Below are 16,291 nucleotides of genomic sequence, written 5' to 3' on the forward strand. Positions count from 1 at the left end.
GACAATTCTATCAAACATTTGAAGTGGGGATAATATCAATTCTATACAATTTATTTCCCAAATAGAAGAGGTGTAAACACTTCTGACTTAGTTTTAAGGTCAGTATTATCCTGACACCAAAAAAGACAAAGACAGTACAAGGCGAAAAACTCCACAGACCAATATTCTTCATGAACATAGATATAAAAATCTTCAACAAATATTAGAAAATTGAAGCCAATGACACAGAGAAAAGATAATATATCATGACAAAATGGAGTTTGTCCTAGGAATACAAGACTAGCTCAACATTTAAAAAGTCAATTAGTGTAATTCAATGTAATATTAACCAATTAAAGAAGAAAAACCAAATGATCATATAAATAGATGCAGAAAAAACATCTGACAAATTCAGTGTATATTTAGGATAAGCATCTTCAAGAAATGAGGCATGGAAGAAGATGTCTACTCTCACTATTCCTATTCAACACTGTACTTGAATTTCTTGCCAGAACAAAAAAAGTCAAGAAAAAGAAATAAAAGGCATACAGATTGGAATGGAAACAATAAAACCCTCTCTATTATCTACCCAGAAAATTCCAAGGAATTTACAAAAAATAAACAAAAACCAACCAAACAAAAAAAAACTTCCTAGAACTGAATTTAGCAAGAACACAGAATACAAGGTCAACATACAAAAATAAATAAATAAGTAAATAAATAAACAAAAATTTCTGTATGTTAATGAACAATTTTAAAAAATTTAAAGACAACAGCATTAACATGCTTACTATGTGTCTGTCACTGTTATAAGTACTTCACAAATACCAACTCAATCCTCAAACAAACAAAAAACAACAAATCTCTATGATGCAGGTATCCTCTGAGGCCCTGGAGTCTGGCTCCCAGCTCCAAGCTCTTAACTACTACATTATTGGTTGTAATGAGAGGCACTTTTAAAATACAGCTCAAGGCTAAATGCTAGGCATCTATAATTTTGAGAGTTCCACAGGGGGTTCTGACATACACCAAAGCGTGAGAACCACTGGTTTGTGATATAACTTACAATTCCATATTAACTTGTAATTCTTTGAATATAAAGATGAAGTTACTATCATGAGAGACTGTATCTGCAGTTCCTCTTCCTATTTCACAGAATACTCTTTTCCCAACTCTTTTCCAGGCTAACTTGAAAGTCTACTCATCCTTCAGTTTCAGGCAAATCCGTTAGTTCCCCAGGTAACATTCCCTGACCTCTAAGTTTGTGTTAAGTGATCTGCTTACCTGTTCTATTTTTTCTGCTTGGCATTTATGATAGTCCTATAATTCTCTGTTCATCTTGTCAGTATTCAGGATTTGGCTAAACTCCACTGAGTGCAGGGACCATGTCTGTCTCGTTCACTATGTATTGTTAATATCTAACACAATTCCTGGCATCCAGCAAGCACATAATAAATATGTATTAAGTGAATGAACTTTGTGGTTTTATAAGTAATGATCAAAAGCATAGATCCATTTATAATCAAAAATATGTATTTATGCTTCTGATCTTATGAACTTCTGTAGTAATTAACTTGGCTAACAATTTATACATTGCACTGATTAAGAAATGCTTACCTGGAAGTTTAAGCTTTCTACAGCAAGAATTACAGTGATGTTTTGCTCTGAAGTTTTTTATTGCATCTTCTCCTAGGTTTGCTGGGCCAAAAACCATATCACAGGATCTGTGGAATGGGTAGTTAAAAAGAAACAGTCAGTTAATGCAAACAGAAATGTACGACTTGAAATTATAAAAATGTCTTAATGAAATTACTAAAACTTATTACCTCTTTTCTTCTGCCTTTATCACAGATGGGTCAGTCAAATTTTCACCCACACCTTTATAGGTATATATAAAAAGGACAATTTATATAATATAATTGATACAAATACTGACATATGAATAATAAAAAGTCACAAGAGTCTATAGCATCATCAACCATTACATGATGTTAAATTATTCAAAAGAGTATAGTTTTTCTCTTTTGATATTTCATAACTTGACTTTGACCTCAACTTTGCACTAGGAACAAACATAGTTCCTATAACATGAACAAGAGTTAATATCAGAATAGGTAGGTAGGCATGTAAACTCCTGATGGCATCAGTTTCTGATGCAACAACACCAAGGTTGCAAGTAAATATTTTCTTATTAACGATCTGCCCTGTTTCACCTTACTTAGCAAAGAACAATTAGGTGCATGAAGGCATGATCACTTTTAAAAGTGTTTTGGATTTTTTAAAATCACAGGCTAACATATAAACACATTTTCTTGCAAAAGATTCAGATTACATAAAGAATAAGATTGTTAACATCTTCCTTCACCTCCAGCCCTCTGCAGAGGTGTTAAAAGTGTGGTTAAATCTTTTCAGTCTCCTCTATTCATTCACAGAAAGAATAACTACTGATATTTGAAAATCATAAAATATTTAACCCATGAGAACGAAACCTAATAAAATGGTCGGAATTTCACAATAGGAAAAACTAGAATTAAAACATGATACTAATTTCTACTCAGACTAGCAAAGACTAGTAAGTAAATATTCAATACTGAAGAGATGGTGAAGAAATGGGCACAGTGATGAGTGCTCACAGTGCTGAGTATGAATTCCTACAACCTTCTGGAAAAGTAACCTGGTAGTCACTATTAAAAGTGCACTCATCTCTGAAACTAAAAATTGGGTAACTGTCTCACAATAGAGGATGTAAATCATGCTATGCCTCCATACTACAGCTGTTAAAAGGAATGACTCATATTTATCAATAATGATCCAGAAGATGCCCATCAAGTATTAGGTAGGAAAAAAAAAAAGTAAAATACACACACATACTCATACACATACATATATATATATAGCATGATCCCAGCTGGTGGAAAATCACAACACAAAATGATTAAAACTAAGTAAAAAAAATTTGTATATTTGTCTTCACAAAGGTAGAGAAACAATAAAGATAGGAACATTTTGTTCTTTATATATTTCTATATTGTTTAACTTGTTTCTAATAGTTCTCTAAAATATTTCCATGAAAAAAAAGGCTCTACGAACATATTAATTTTGTAGAGAACATCACAATTACTCTATTTATTAAAAATAACTGCCATCTTCGAATTAACAGTTTTGCCTCACTTCCTAGGCATATCTGAAGATGGATTGGCCCGTCTAATATATACATCAGAGTTTTCACTATATATATCACTTAATCACTTATCTAAAGTGATGAATTACTGAAAAAAGGATAGCTATTTTTACACAGATGTTCTTTCTTACCAACTCTTTGCTTTTCAACAGGTTTTTTAATATTTGGGATTATCTATATAATGAAAGAAGACATCAAGTGATAAATATTCTAAACTATTGTTCTTATGTGATTTGAAATCTGGTCTATGTTGACATTTGAAATTAAAGCTGCTCTTCAGGAGAAAAAAAAAATGGAACCTATAATGTGAAAGTATCATCCAGGTAGAGCTGGCAATTTGCTCAATTTCATTTTCCTTTGACCCTGCTGTGAAGCTGCATAAACATTACTCTAAGCAAATCACTGCTCTCTCCCAGCCATAATTTCTTTTTTTCTTTTACAGGTATGAAAGAATCTGTGTACAAAGATGGCTATGATCAGTTTTCCCCTCCCTGTATACATGCTGCTCCACTTACCAAGTGCTGGAATCTATTCCCTACCTCTTGAATCTGAGCTGTCCTTATAACTCACCTTGATCAGTAAAATGTGGCAAAAGGGATCTGGGCTCACTCTGGTCCTAACCTAAGAGTTTCTGCTTTCTCTCTGGAGGAAGCCAGCTGTCATGTAAGAAGTCTAAGTATGTGAAACTACCATGCTACAAGAAAGTCCAAGCTAGCCAGCCATGTGGAGAAATCACTTGGTGGAGAACTGAGGAATTCAGCTGTCCTGAACAGAGACCTAAGACATTTGGCTCCAGTCAAGGTGTCCAAATTAGTCTCCAGCCATTCAAACCCTCCAAGGGGACAGTAGAGATAAGCCATCCCCAAATTCCTGAACCAGAGAAGTATAAGCAAACAAAATGGTTGTTTTAATCCACTAACTATTTAGGTAGTTTAATTCACAAGAATAGATAACATGAACACCAGGAACAATACAGATACTTGTTATAGTTTAAAAGAAATGGTCTTCATACTTCTAAAAATTAAGGCTACAGATCTATGAGTAGAATAGGGGATTTCACATTTTTTGCTTATTAAAATACCTGTATTACCTAAATAACAATTAAGATAGCATCCTACTCTTCAGGGTCCTGAGAGCTATATACTATGGCTGTTATTGACTTGCTTTTTTAACAGCTTCTACTAACCTAAGATTTTACCTATCCATAAATTAGCAGAGTTCTATATGTTGCTAATAACATATGAACAGATGAGAACCTAATGCATAATTCCCTTTTAGCAATATTTTAATAAATTTACCTTGTAAATCAAGTACTAGTAGCTCCCCTCTTGTATATTCATAAGTCCAATGGCTAAAGGCTAGCATGATCTCTTCCAGTGTATTAGTTGGAATAATCTCATCACCATTATTGTTGTTGTATTTTCTAAATTCTCCAGTCATACATTCTTCCACAGCAAACCACTGTCCTGCTGAATGGCAATACAGCAGGAAAACTTCAAGGAACCTTATGAAAAACAGTTATAGATATTACTAGTAGTTTTCTTAATAAAATTCTAATCAATCTTTAAAATGGGTAAATAATGAAATATTCAGCATCAATAATGAAAGTCAGAAGAGAATGCTATCCACATAACACTAAAAGATCTCAGAAATTTTAAAAAATTTACCTTGGAGAATATGGTATGGATTTGGGTTTCATTTGGTTGAAGGCAAATGTGAGTTTTTGTGCTGCTCTCTGTTGTTGAATTTCCTACAGAACAGGAAAAAGAAACCCTTCTTCAACACTGAAATTAAGACTATTCGATTTATCATACTTTAGAAATGAAAACAAGAAGCTTAAATAATGCTTCACTTACTCTGAGACACAGATGTAGAACTGTATCTTCTTTATAAATACTTGACCATGTGTTAACCACCTCAGGAAGAAAAGATTTGATAATATAAAGATGTCCTGATTTGAGGATATCATGTTCTGACCAAGTACACTGTACTTTGACAGCTCTTCGTAAACCTCCTCCCATCTCCTCTTTACTTAAAAACTCTATTTTGGCACAGAGGCCTAGCTGTGACCAAGAAGACATGCTGTTATTCAGTATGTTGGGAGAACTCTCTTCCAAGCGATACACTGTGACAGGCTCACCTGCAACACAGACATATTTTAAGGTCAAAGTAAGAAAATCACAAGGTAGAAACTGGCAGGTATCTTTGATTAAGATTAAGTAAAGAATATAAGATGAGATCAAGTTGTAGTTTTATAAAAGAAGTTTAAGGGCAGGAAATACGCAGAAACCAAGAATCTAACATCTCTAAATTCATGTGTATTTGGTAATGATAAGCATTTCTGAAATCATGAACATTTTCGAGAAAAACTTTTGGAAAGCAACTAGACTTCTAAACACTTCTAAGCTAAACTAGACAGGAGGTTAGATCTGCTCCACAAACCCTGTGGTATCAACTTATCAACACTTTCATTGCTAAACTATGGATCAAGGCTTTCCTGAATTAAAATGCACCACTTCTTCTGGATATGCCAGAAACAGAGAAAAATCAATACTTCTGAAGCTTCCTTCTATTTAAACATACCTGACTCTTATAGCAATCATGCTGATTAAAATTTATATGAAATAAATACTTCTTAATGTGATCCTTCCTTTTTCTGTCACCACCCATGTTCTATATTACAGTAAAAACCCACATATTAAGGTTTATTTTTCCTTTTATTTCTTTACTTTTTGGATTTACCTCTTGGAGGCACAGGTGTAAATGGAATGCTCTGGGATAATCTCATCAAGTTATTTCTTTCCACAGCTGCATAAAAATGAGAGAGAAATAATGAAATCCCAAAAAGGTCAAAGTATTATTAAATTTGTTTTTAATATTTATATTACTAACCTGAGTAATAGTAATTTGTATCCATAACTGGTTTAAATGGAGAAGCAAGACCTAAAACGGCAAATAAACAAATGAGACCCTTTTAAAAGTACTAATGCAGTATAAATTTTTGCTCAAGCATTCTCATTTAATCATCTCAAGTTTCCTTCATGTAAGTTCTCTTCACAAAAACAGAAAAAAAACAAGTAATCAATTATGTCCATCATGTGCTTTATGACCCTATTTCATCATGCCAGATTAGTGGTAACCGTGTACTCTGACACCTGGAAGGGAAGAAGCACATGATGGTTCACACTCTCCTGTTATAAACTGTATTCTTGCCTTATTCCCTGCTTAAAAAGTGTCAGGGCTTTGGGGTGTGGAGCTGTAGCCCTGTAAGTGGGTTGACCATGAGAAGATATGAAATAACAAAAAAGCCCCTCCTCCACCTCTAAATATATTTGTGGACTTTACTTTTTTTAATTTTTTTTTTCTTACTGAAGTATAGTTGATTTATAACATCGCGTTAGTGTCTACGAGAACTTCACTTTTTTGTTTTGGCCACGCCGTGTGGCTTACAGGATCTCAGTTCCCTGAAGAGGGACCGAGCCCAGGCCACGGCAGTGAAAGCCTGGAATCCTAACCACTAAGCCACCAGGGAACTCCAGAGGACTTCACTTTTTAACTGTAGTGAGAAAGATGGAGAATAAATTTTACCTGCTATGTGTTAAGTTTCTAGAATATAAATGAAAAAGAACCTATTGTCTTGCAGGAGAAGAAAGCTAGTTAACAGTTATGTCGTTGTGTGATAGGTATAAAGTACAGTGTGTGTGTGTGTGTGTTCTCACACACATGAACACAGTACAGGACTGTAAAGCAGGGGTACCAAATGTCTCCTTATTGAAGAGAGGTTGAAGGATGTCTCGGAGGAAGAGGACTCTGTGAGCGCCAAGGTCAAAGGGGGTCAAGAATCCCTCCTGCTAAGGTTTCACCTAGCTGACTGAAAGAGTACCATTCACTAACAACAAAGGGAATATAAGGGAAGCAGCATAAAGGGAAGTGGGGAGACTGTAAAAAGATCATCATTTACATGGTAAGTTCATGTATTTGTGAAACACTTATAATGAAGAGAAACAAGCTGAGGAAAGAACATTCTACTATCTTGGCTTTTTCAAATATGAAATCTAAAATTTCTTACTTAGGACAATAGCATTTGCTAAAATAGATCATACACAACCCTCAGTTTTTCACATTAAATCTATCACACAGACTCACCATTTAATGTTCCTTCTTCAGATGGTCTAAAGAAACAACAAAAAATATGTTACAATTTTAGTTTTGGCTACCACAAAATTTTTTATTTTATGAAGTTATTATTTAATATAACATTATTAAGGGAATTCTAAGATTAAGATTCACTTTTGTTTGAATATCTGCCACTTCCCTTAAGCTCATACCAAATTCATACACAGATATGTATAAATCCATATGCATATACTTTATCAATAACCTGTACCTCCAATTTATGCCTACATAAATATTATTAGTACTTTGGTACCAAACTGAAGGTTCAGTACTAATACAGTAAAATATTCCATGACTCCTCTATTTGTGGAGATTCATTCCAGTACTTTAATAATGCCTTGAAATGACTTTGCAGGATTCTAAAAATACTTCAACAGAATTGCTGGGCAAAGAACAGAGAGAACAGCAATTATATATCATTTTGCAAAACTCAATTGCTAATGTTGAAAAAAATATTTTCCCAATGTTGAATATATTTATTTATAACAAAATATATTGGTACCAAGTGGAGGTTCTATTAATCCCAAAGATTCCAATACAAATTAGAGACTGTAGTGGAAAGGAGAGTGGAATGGGAATCAAGAAAAACAGATTAGAAGTTTAGCTCTCCCATTATACATTTATGTGGCCTTGCTCAGGACTGAAAGGACTAGATCTGGAAAGGACCACTGGAATAGAAGACCTTGGTAATCTCTTTCCAGCTCTCACATTCTACTTGATCCTGATGTTTCCTGCTGGCTTTCTCCTTAATAACACATTTTCTTATAGGAAATACTTTGACCCTAGCATCAGTCCTTTGTCTACTGCTGATAAACCACTTTTAGCACCCAAAGAGTACTGCCAACTCCAACTTTCTGGGTCCTCCTATGGGTCAGCATTCTGTAACTCAATGTTCTCTTGTTAGTTGAATTAACATCAACTGAGTACCGATTCTGTATTTCCATCCGATGGTTCTACTTATAAAAGACATTATTCTCTGAAGAAGTCTGATTATAAACAGGTCTTACAAGTGCCATTTAGGGCCAGGATACTCCCACAATTTGAACAACTGCATACCCACACAGCATTTGGTTTATTTTCTTCTCTATATATTCATATCTACTTCTAATACAGAGAAGGAAACAGGGAAAACATTGTATAATATAAAATATATATTATAATAATTTCCCTCAAATTGGCTTCCCTTATCGAGTAGTTCACATTGGGGAGTAACTCTACCATTCTTCCAGTATCAAATGGGTGTCAAAACAAGATTACTCTTTTTTTAATGTCCTTTAGAATCCTAAAATACTAATTTCCAGGCTGGAAAACAATAGAGATTATCTTTGATTCTTCTTTATGTATAACCTGTATTGAAAATTTTCACTTTCTGGGGATGACTACTTGTCAGATTGCCTTCTGTTTCTACTTTTGGTTCTCGATTACCACATTAGCTTTCTAGTGGATCTTCCTGTATGCAGGCTTTCTAATGTACACTGTGTATTACTGCTCTAATTATCAAAATGCTTTCCAAAAGCAGAAGCACGGCTTGTTAATTAGAACAACGGGCAGAGAAATTATTAAAGTGTCAAACTAGGTCTTTGAACAAATTTATTCAAAAGCAAATTGGAGGGCTTCCTAGGTGGCGCAGTGGTTAAGAATCTGCCTGCCAATGCAGGGGATACGGGTTCAATCCCTGCTCCAGGAAGATCCCACATGCCGAGGAGCAACTATGCCCGTGCGCCACAACTACTGAGCCTGTGTGCTGCAACAACTGAAGCCCACGGGCCTAGAGCCCATGCTCCGCCACAAAAGAAGCCATGGTAATGAGGAGCCCGCCCACCACAACGAAGAGTAGCCCCCACTCACTGCAACTAAAGTAAGCCCGTGCACAGCAACAAAGACCCAACACAGCCAATCAATTAATCAATAAATAAATTTATATATATTTTAAAAAAGCAAGTTGGAAACAGGACTAAATAATAAAATCATAATTGTACCATTATAGGGAAAATTTCAGTCGAGTTGTGATTATAGTATGACTAGTATAACTATATAAAATCATAAATTTAAATATATACATTAACTCTTAATAAATGATTCCCCAATCTCTTCTATGTAAAGACAAGAGACCCCAAAAGAAATAATCATCAACACTTTCAAGAAGTGTTAAAGAGATGATGCAAATAGCAGAAAAAAGACAACATTCAATAACTACGATAATTTTCACACTAACGATGAGAAAAGGCTTACTTACATTTCTCTATTCGATGGTCTATCTTGTAACCAATCCTTTAGTCAGAAACAAACACAAACAAAAAGTTGAAGAAAAAAAATCTCTAGATAAAGCGTAACTGTTTATCTCTGTTTTGTATCCTACAACGTTTTACGAATGAAGGGCTGAAAAGTTAATATGAATTTGTTTAATACAATTGAACTAATAAACTAAAAAATTGGTATAAAAGCTACCACAAGGCCATTCCACAAGGCAGAACAAAGAATTTCATGAGTGTTATTTCCTACAACATAATTACAGCTGTCTGTTTAAATTTTATTTTCTTAAAATACATATTTCTATGACTCTAAAAAAACATACTGCCCGTTGCCAAAACACATCAAAGTATAAAGAGAAAAATTAAAATCATGCAAACTGTGACAAAGAAATCACTAACAACAGGCATATTTCATTGAAGCCCTTTTATAAACAGTGTGTGTACGTGGTGGGTTTTATTCCATAGTTTTATAATTATATTTCTAGGTGTGGATTTATTTTTACCTCCTCAGTTTGGGACTTATGTTTCCTGAATTTGAATCTTCATATATTTCATCAATTTGGAAAATTCTAAGTCACTTATAATCTCTTCAAATTGTCTACTCTCTCAATGCCAACACAGAAGTATTTTTCCATTATTTCTTTACATTTAACAAACTTTCCACCTAATTATAATTCTATGTTACACTGTGGTCCAATTTAGCAAAATTCTCTATTCAGCTGTGCCCAATTTGTTATTTTAACCCCTACCGAGATTTTTTCTTTTCTTTTTTTTTTTTTCAAAATTTTCAGTATTTTTAGTATCTTTTTCTTTTTTAAAAATATTTATAATACTTTTTAATACCTTTAATCAGATTTATTTTATAATCTGTAACCAATAATTCTATTATCTCAAGTTATTGGAGATCTAATACTGTTTGTGTAAGTTGGCTCCCATGAGTTTCCTTGTTTTTAATTTTTTTTTTAAGTTCTTTATTGGAATATAATTGCTTTACACTCTTGTACCAGCTTTTGAGGTACACCAAAGTGAATCAGCTGTATTTATACATATATCTCCATATCCCCTCCCTCCCGCGACTCCCTCCCATGCTCCCTGCACCTGGCCCTCTAAGGCATCACCCATCATCGAGTTGATCTCCCTTTGTTATACACCAACTTCCCACTAGCTATCTGTTTTACAGTTGGTAGTGTATATATGTCTATACTACTCTCTCACTTCGTCCCAGGTTCCCCTTCGCACCATGCCAATCCTGTGTCCTCCAGTCCATTCTCTGCATCTGCATCCTTATTCTTGCCCTTTCACTGGCTTTATCAGTACTTTTTTTTTTTTTTTTAAGATTCCATATATATGAGTTAGCATACAATATTTGTTTTTCTCTTTCTGGTTTACTTCGCTCTCTATGACAGTCTCTAGGTCTATCCACCTCATTACATATAGCTCCATTTCATTCCTTTTTATGGCTGAGTAATAGTCCATTGTATATATATGTGCCACATCTTCTTTATCCATTCATCTGTTGATGGGCATTTAGGTTGCTTCCAGGTCCTGGCTACTGTAAACAGTGCTGCAATGAACATTATGGTATACGTTTCTTTTTGGATTATGGTTTTCTCTGGATATATGCCCAGTAGTGGGATTACTGAGTCATAAGCTACTTCTATTTTTAGTTTTTTAACGAACCTCCAAACTGTTTTCCATAGTGGCTGTACCAACTTACGTTCCCACCGACAGTGCAGGAGAGTTCCCTTTTCTCCACACTCTCCCCAACATTTACTGTGTCTAGATTTTTTTGATGATGGCCATTCTGACCCGTGTGAGGTGATACCTCATTGTGGCTTTGACTTGCATTTCTCTAATGATTAGTGATGTTGAGCATCTTTTCACATGTTTGTTAGCCAACTGTATGTCTTCTTTGGAGAAATGTCTAGGTCTTCTGCTCATTTTTGGATTGGGTTATTTGCTTTTTTGGTATGAAGCTGCATGAGCTGCTTGTATATTATGGAGATTAATCCTTTGTCTATTGTTTCATTGGCAAGTATTTCCTCCCATTCTGAGGGTTATCTTGTTGTCTTGTTTATGGTTTCTTTTGCTGTGCAAAAGCTTTTAAGTCTCATTAGGTCCCATTTGTTTATTCTTGATGTTATTTCCATTCTTCTAGGAGGTGGGTCAAAAAGGATCTTGCTTTGATGGATGTCATAGAGTGTTCTGCCTATGATTTCCTCTAGGAGTTTTATAGTGTCTGGCCTTACATTTAGGTCTTTAATCCATTTTGAGTTTATTTTTGTGTATGGTGTTAGAAAGTGCTCTAATTTCATTCTTTTACATGTTGCTGTCCAATTTTCCCAGCACCACTTATTGAAAAGGCTGTCTTTTATCCACTGTATATTCTTGCCTCCTTTGTCAAAGATAAAGTGCCCATATGTGCTCGGGCTTACCTGTGGGTTCTCTATTGTGTTCCATTGATCTTCCTTTCTATCTTTGTTCCAGTACCATACTGTCTTGATCACTGTGGCCTTGTAGTATAGTTTGAAGTCAGGAAGCCTAATTCCACCAACTCCGTCTTTCCTTCTCAAAATTGCTTTGGCTATTTGGGGTCTTCTGCGTTTCCATACAAATCATAAGATTTCTTGCTCTAGTTCTGTGAAAAATGCCATTGGCAATTTGATAGGGATTGTGTTGAATCCGTAAATTGCTTTGGGTAGTACAGTCATTTTCATAATGTTCATTCTTCCAATCCAAAAACATGGTATGTCTCTCCATCTGTTTGTAACAGCTCTGATTTCTTTCATCAGTGTCTTATAGTTTTCTACATACAGGTCTTTTGCCTCCTGAGGCAGGTTTATTCCTAGGTATTTCATTCTTTCGGCTGCAATGGTAAATAGGAGAGTTTCCTTAATTTCTCTTTCTGCTTTTTCGTTGTTAGTGTATAGGAATGCAAGAGATTTCTGCGCATTAATTTTGTATCCTGCTACTTTGCTAAATTCATCAATTAATGCCAGCAGTTTTCCGGTAGAGTCTTTGGGGTTTTTATGTATAATATCATGTCACCTGCAAAGAGTGACAATTTTACTTCTTTTCCAACTTGGATTCCTTTTCATTTTCCTCTCTGATTGCTGTGGCTAACGCTTCCAAAACTATGTTGAATAATAATGGTGAGAGTGGGCACTCTTGTCTTGTTCCTGTTCTTAGAGGGAAGGCTTTCAGTTTTTCACCATTTAGAATGATGCTGGCTTTTGGTTTCTCATATATGGCTTTTATTATGTTGAGGTATTTCCTTCTATGCCCATTTTCTGGAGAGTTTTTATCATAAACAGATGTTGAATTTTGTCAAAAGCTTTTTCTGCATCTATTGAGATGATCATATGGTTTTTATCCTTCAATTTGTTGATATGATGTATCATGTTGATTGATTTGCATATACTGAAGAATCCTTGCATTCCAGGGATAAACCCCACTTAATCATGGTGTATGATCTTTTTAATGTGCTGTTGGATTCTGTTAGCTAGTATTTTGTTGAGGATTTTTGCATCTATATTCATCAGTGATATTGGCCTGTAATTTTCTTTTTGTGTGACATCTTTGCCTGATTTTGGCATTAGGATGATGAGTTTTGTAATTTGGCATTGTGAGGTCATCTTCAGTGGAATCTTATTTGTAGCAAAACTGTGCAGCTTAGGTTCAGGATGAGTCCTTCCAGAAAAGAGTTGTTACTGTGAAACTGTTCACTAACCCCCCTTGCCCACTGAAACAATTTTTTTTAATACCATGATTTTTAATAATACAATCTATCTCCTTACAGCACAATGTAAGTTAATATGGTTAATAGGTTCTTTTTCCTTTTCTTCTAAAATCTTTTAAGAAGAATTGGCATCTGGGACAACCAGCAGGAGAGGGAGCAGGACGCATCAGGATTGCTGGGCGGTGGGGACTCCCTTGCTGGACCTGATCTGTTTGGTAAGCATTTCTCCGCTCAGGGCCTCAGAGCACGGACCGGGCAACACATTTCTTAAATGTCCCTGGGCAAGGTACAACTGCCGGGGAGGGGATGGATTCCTCACTCCCCATGCTGGGCTGGTTCTGGCACTGGAATTTACTTCCAAGGTTTACTGCTGGCTGGCCTCAGCTGGTGCAAGCACATGGAGAAATTTTTGCCATCATCTTCGGTCAACATCACAACTTTTGTTCACGCATGAAGAAAGTTTCCTTTCCCCCAACCCCCTCGCTGCAGCCACACCAAAGGAATATCCATAAGTGAGACGAATAAAAAATACAGTAAAAAAAAAGAAAAAAAAGAATGGACATCTTACTGACTTAGAAGACCCTTTTGTTTCCTTTCTGCATAAGATGGTGGAAATGAGTTAGGCAATAGCAGCAGCAGGTCAAAGACTTCTAACAGGATGAGATTTAAAAAATTGCTGTACAAATACATCCACCGGCATATTCAAGCGGCTTCCCTTTCAGTTTATCATAGAGATGAATCCACATCCCATTCGCACACTGAACCACTTACAGTGCCCAGTTCTATGCAAAACCTGGGATTCCTCCCCTGCCTGCTCTGGCAGCTTCCTGGGATCTTCTCCACCACCTTTGCTTGCCCCACCTGGGTCTGATAAAATCTGGTTGAATGACCTCTTTGTCTTCTGAAGGACCTCCAGGCTCTCATGGTTGCGTTGCTTGTCAGGGTGTGAGCAGGAAAGAGGGTGTGAGCACATGTGTGGCATTCAGTCCAGGGGGATGAGTCCAGGTTAATGTGTTCTTGATGATCCAGGATCACAATTACGAGCACTAATTTCTATACTTGACTAGAAACGAGCTATTTTTTTTTTTTGCTTTCTCCCAAGCTGTCTTGGTTGCCAGAGTCTGCTTTTAAAAAGTGTTTGTAAAATCAAATATTACCTCGATTGGCTGGGAACAAGTTCATATCATTAGTTTCAATTCAAACAGAGATTCTTGCCTTTCTTTCTTTTGCATATGTTTTTCTTTAATAATTCCTGACTATTCACTACAGGAAGAAACTCTTTTCTATAACTGCTACCACGCAATGAGGTCAGTTTCCTAACATTAAAAGTTTTTTGAATGCCAGATATAATCTGAAATAAAATATCACCATCTTTTAGCTCTTCTCTAATAAATATGTATTTTTAAATATGCATATGTTTAATTGAAATGTACAAACCGGTAGTAAAGCTGCTTTGGAATCTACTTCATGAGTTTCTTCTGTAGATGGCCTTCTGCTGTCACATTTCACTAAAAGAAAGTTTAAAAAAATAAAAAAAGTTATACAACTAAAAAAAAATTTTAATACCAACTAACCAAACACAAAGTACTTCGAGGCATAATATAGTTTTCCTAAGATAACTTATACTCTCCCTAACACTGCTTAATGTAAGAGTTATACGAGGCCCATGGATCTCTTGACAGGATAGCAAAATTATTTTTGTGAAAAGGCAATATGAAACAAAAGAGTATGGGAAAAAAAGGTCTTGCTCTTCCTCTGTTCCCAAATTTATCCTTCCAAAGATATTTTGTGCTTGTATATACACCCCTGCATCATCATCTTTTTTTTTTTTAACATAAATGCTGGTATAATATATATTACATATCTTCAGGTTTTTTCTTGTTGGTTTTTTTAACTTTAAGCTCGGAGATTTTTCAATATTAGTACACAGAGGACTTCTCTATTCTACTTTGATATTACACTGAACTTCATACAACAGATATACAATAATGTATTTAACCAAACTCCTACTGATACACATTTGGACTGATTTCAATCTTTTGCTATAATAAACAATGTTGCAATTAAAAATCTTATATATGCATCATTTTTCAGTAATGGAAAAATAGTTCATCTTTTCCCCCAATTTAAGATGCCACTTTTGTCACATTTTGCTTGTTTATGCTCAACAAACTTTAGAATTAAGCCTATTTTCCAAAAAAAGGGGAGGATGATAAATTTTAAATTAACTTAGAATTTACAACCTCATGATACAATAAAGGAAAACCTCAGAATGAATGGTGAAGGGAAATCTTAGAATACTCCAAGTGTAGAGGACAAAAAGAGCAGATTGAAATATATTAGGAGACTCTGGCCAAAACTTTTTCAAGATGATGAAACTGAATATTTTGAAGAAATTTATTCAAAGAGCAAAGAATCTAGTGTTGATCTAACCAAAATTATGACATAACTACAATGGTGGGAAAGGGTAAGGCATTTGTGTGTGCATGCATGTATGCGTGCTTGGGAACAGGAACAGAGTGGGGTGGAGGTTGGGGGTGGAATAGCTCAATCCTTGTCTTCTTTAGTGGGAGGTCAATAGCTACTGCCTAAAACTGAAAGAGGAGGATGTAAAATTACAGGCATCCTAACTATAGAAATAATATCCTTGTTATCAAAAAATAATGAGTTTTATTTCTTCCCTCCTAACGCTTCTACCATTTATTTTTCTTCCTTTTCTTCTTTGGCCAAAATGTTAAATAGAAATAGTAACAGCCAGAATCCTTGTCTTATTCTCCTTCTGGGATGTTCAATATTTTACTATGAAGTGTGGTATCTGTGGTAAGCTTTTGTTAGATACCCTTTATTCAGATTAAGGAAACTCCATTCTTTACTTACTTTGCTAGGAGTTTTAATCATGAATGGATGTTGAATTTTATCAAATTCAGCCTTTTCTGCAGCTTTTAAAATAATCATATGATTTTT

General features: G+C 35.1%; 1 protein-coding gene across 5 annotated transcripts in view; it reads right to left on the bottom strand.

Moving 5' to 3' along the window:
* The window catches only part of TRPM7 (transient receptor potential cation channel subfamily M member 7), a 124,781-nt gene that overhangs the window by 8,206 nt on the left and 100,284 nt on the right, over positions 1–16,291 (bottom strand). For 3 of the 5 annotated variants that reach the window (XM_057722169.1, XM_057722171.1, XM_057722170.1), the window contains 2 exons: positions 14,765–14,835; positions 9,509–9,607 (listed from right to left, as the gene is read on the bottom strand). In XM_057722169.1, the coding sequence (XP_057578152.1) occupies positions 9,569–9,607; positions 14,765–14,835 (110 nt within the window). In that variant the 3' untranslated portion in view covers positions 9,509–9,568. Of the gene's footprint in view, positions 1–1,596; positions 1,704–1,805; positions 1,858–4,458; positions 4,665–4,827; positions 4,911–5,016; positions 5,301–5,902; positions 5,969–6,052; positions 6,104–7,306; positions 7,333–9,508; positions 9,608–14,764; positions 14,836–16,291 lie in introns of those variants that run through there. The other 2 variants (XM_057722172.1, XR_009051359.1) reach the window with 2 other exon arrangements.

This window comes from Hippopotamus amphibius, chromosome 2, assembly GCF_030028045.1.
Source record: "Hippopotamus amphibius kiboko isolate mHipAmp2 chromosome 2, mHipAmp2.hap2, whole genome shotgun sequence".
NCBI classification, from domain to species: domain Eukaryota; kingdom Metazoa; phylum Chordata; class Mammalia; order Artiodactyla; family Hippopotamidae; genus Hippopotamus; species Hippopotamus amphibius.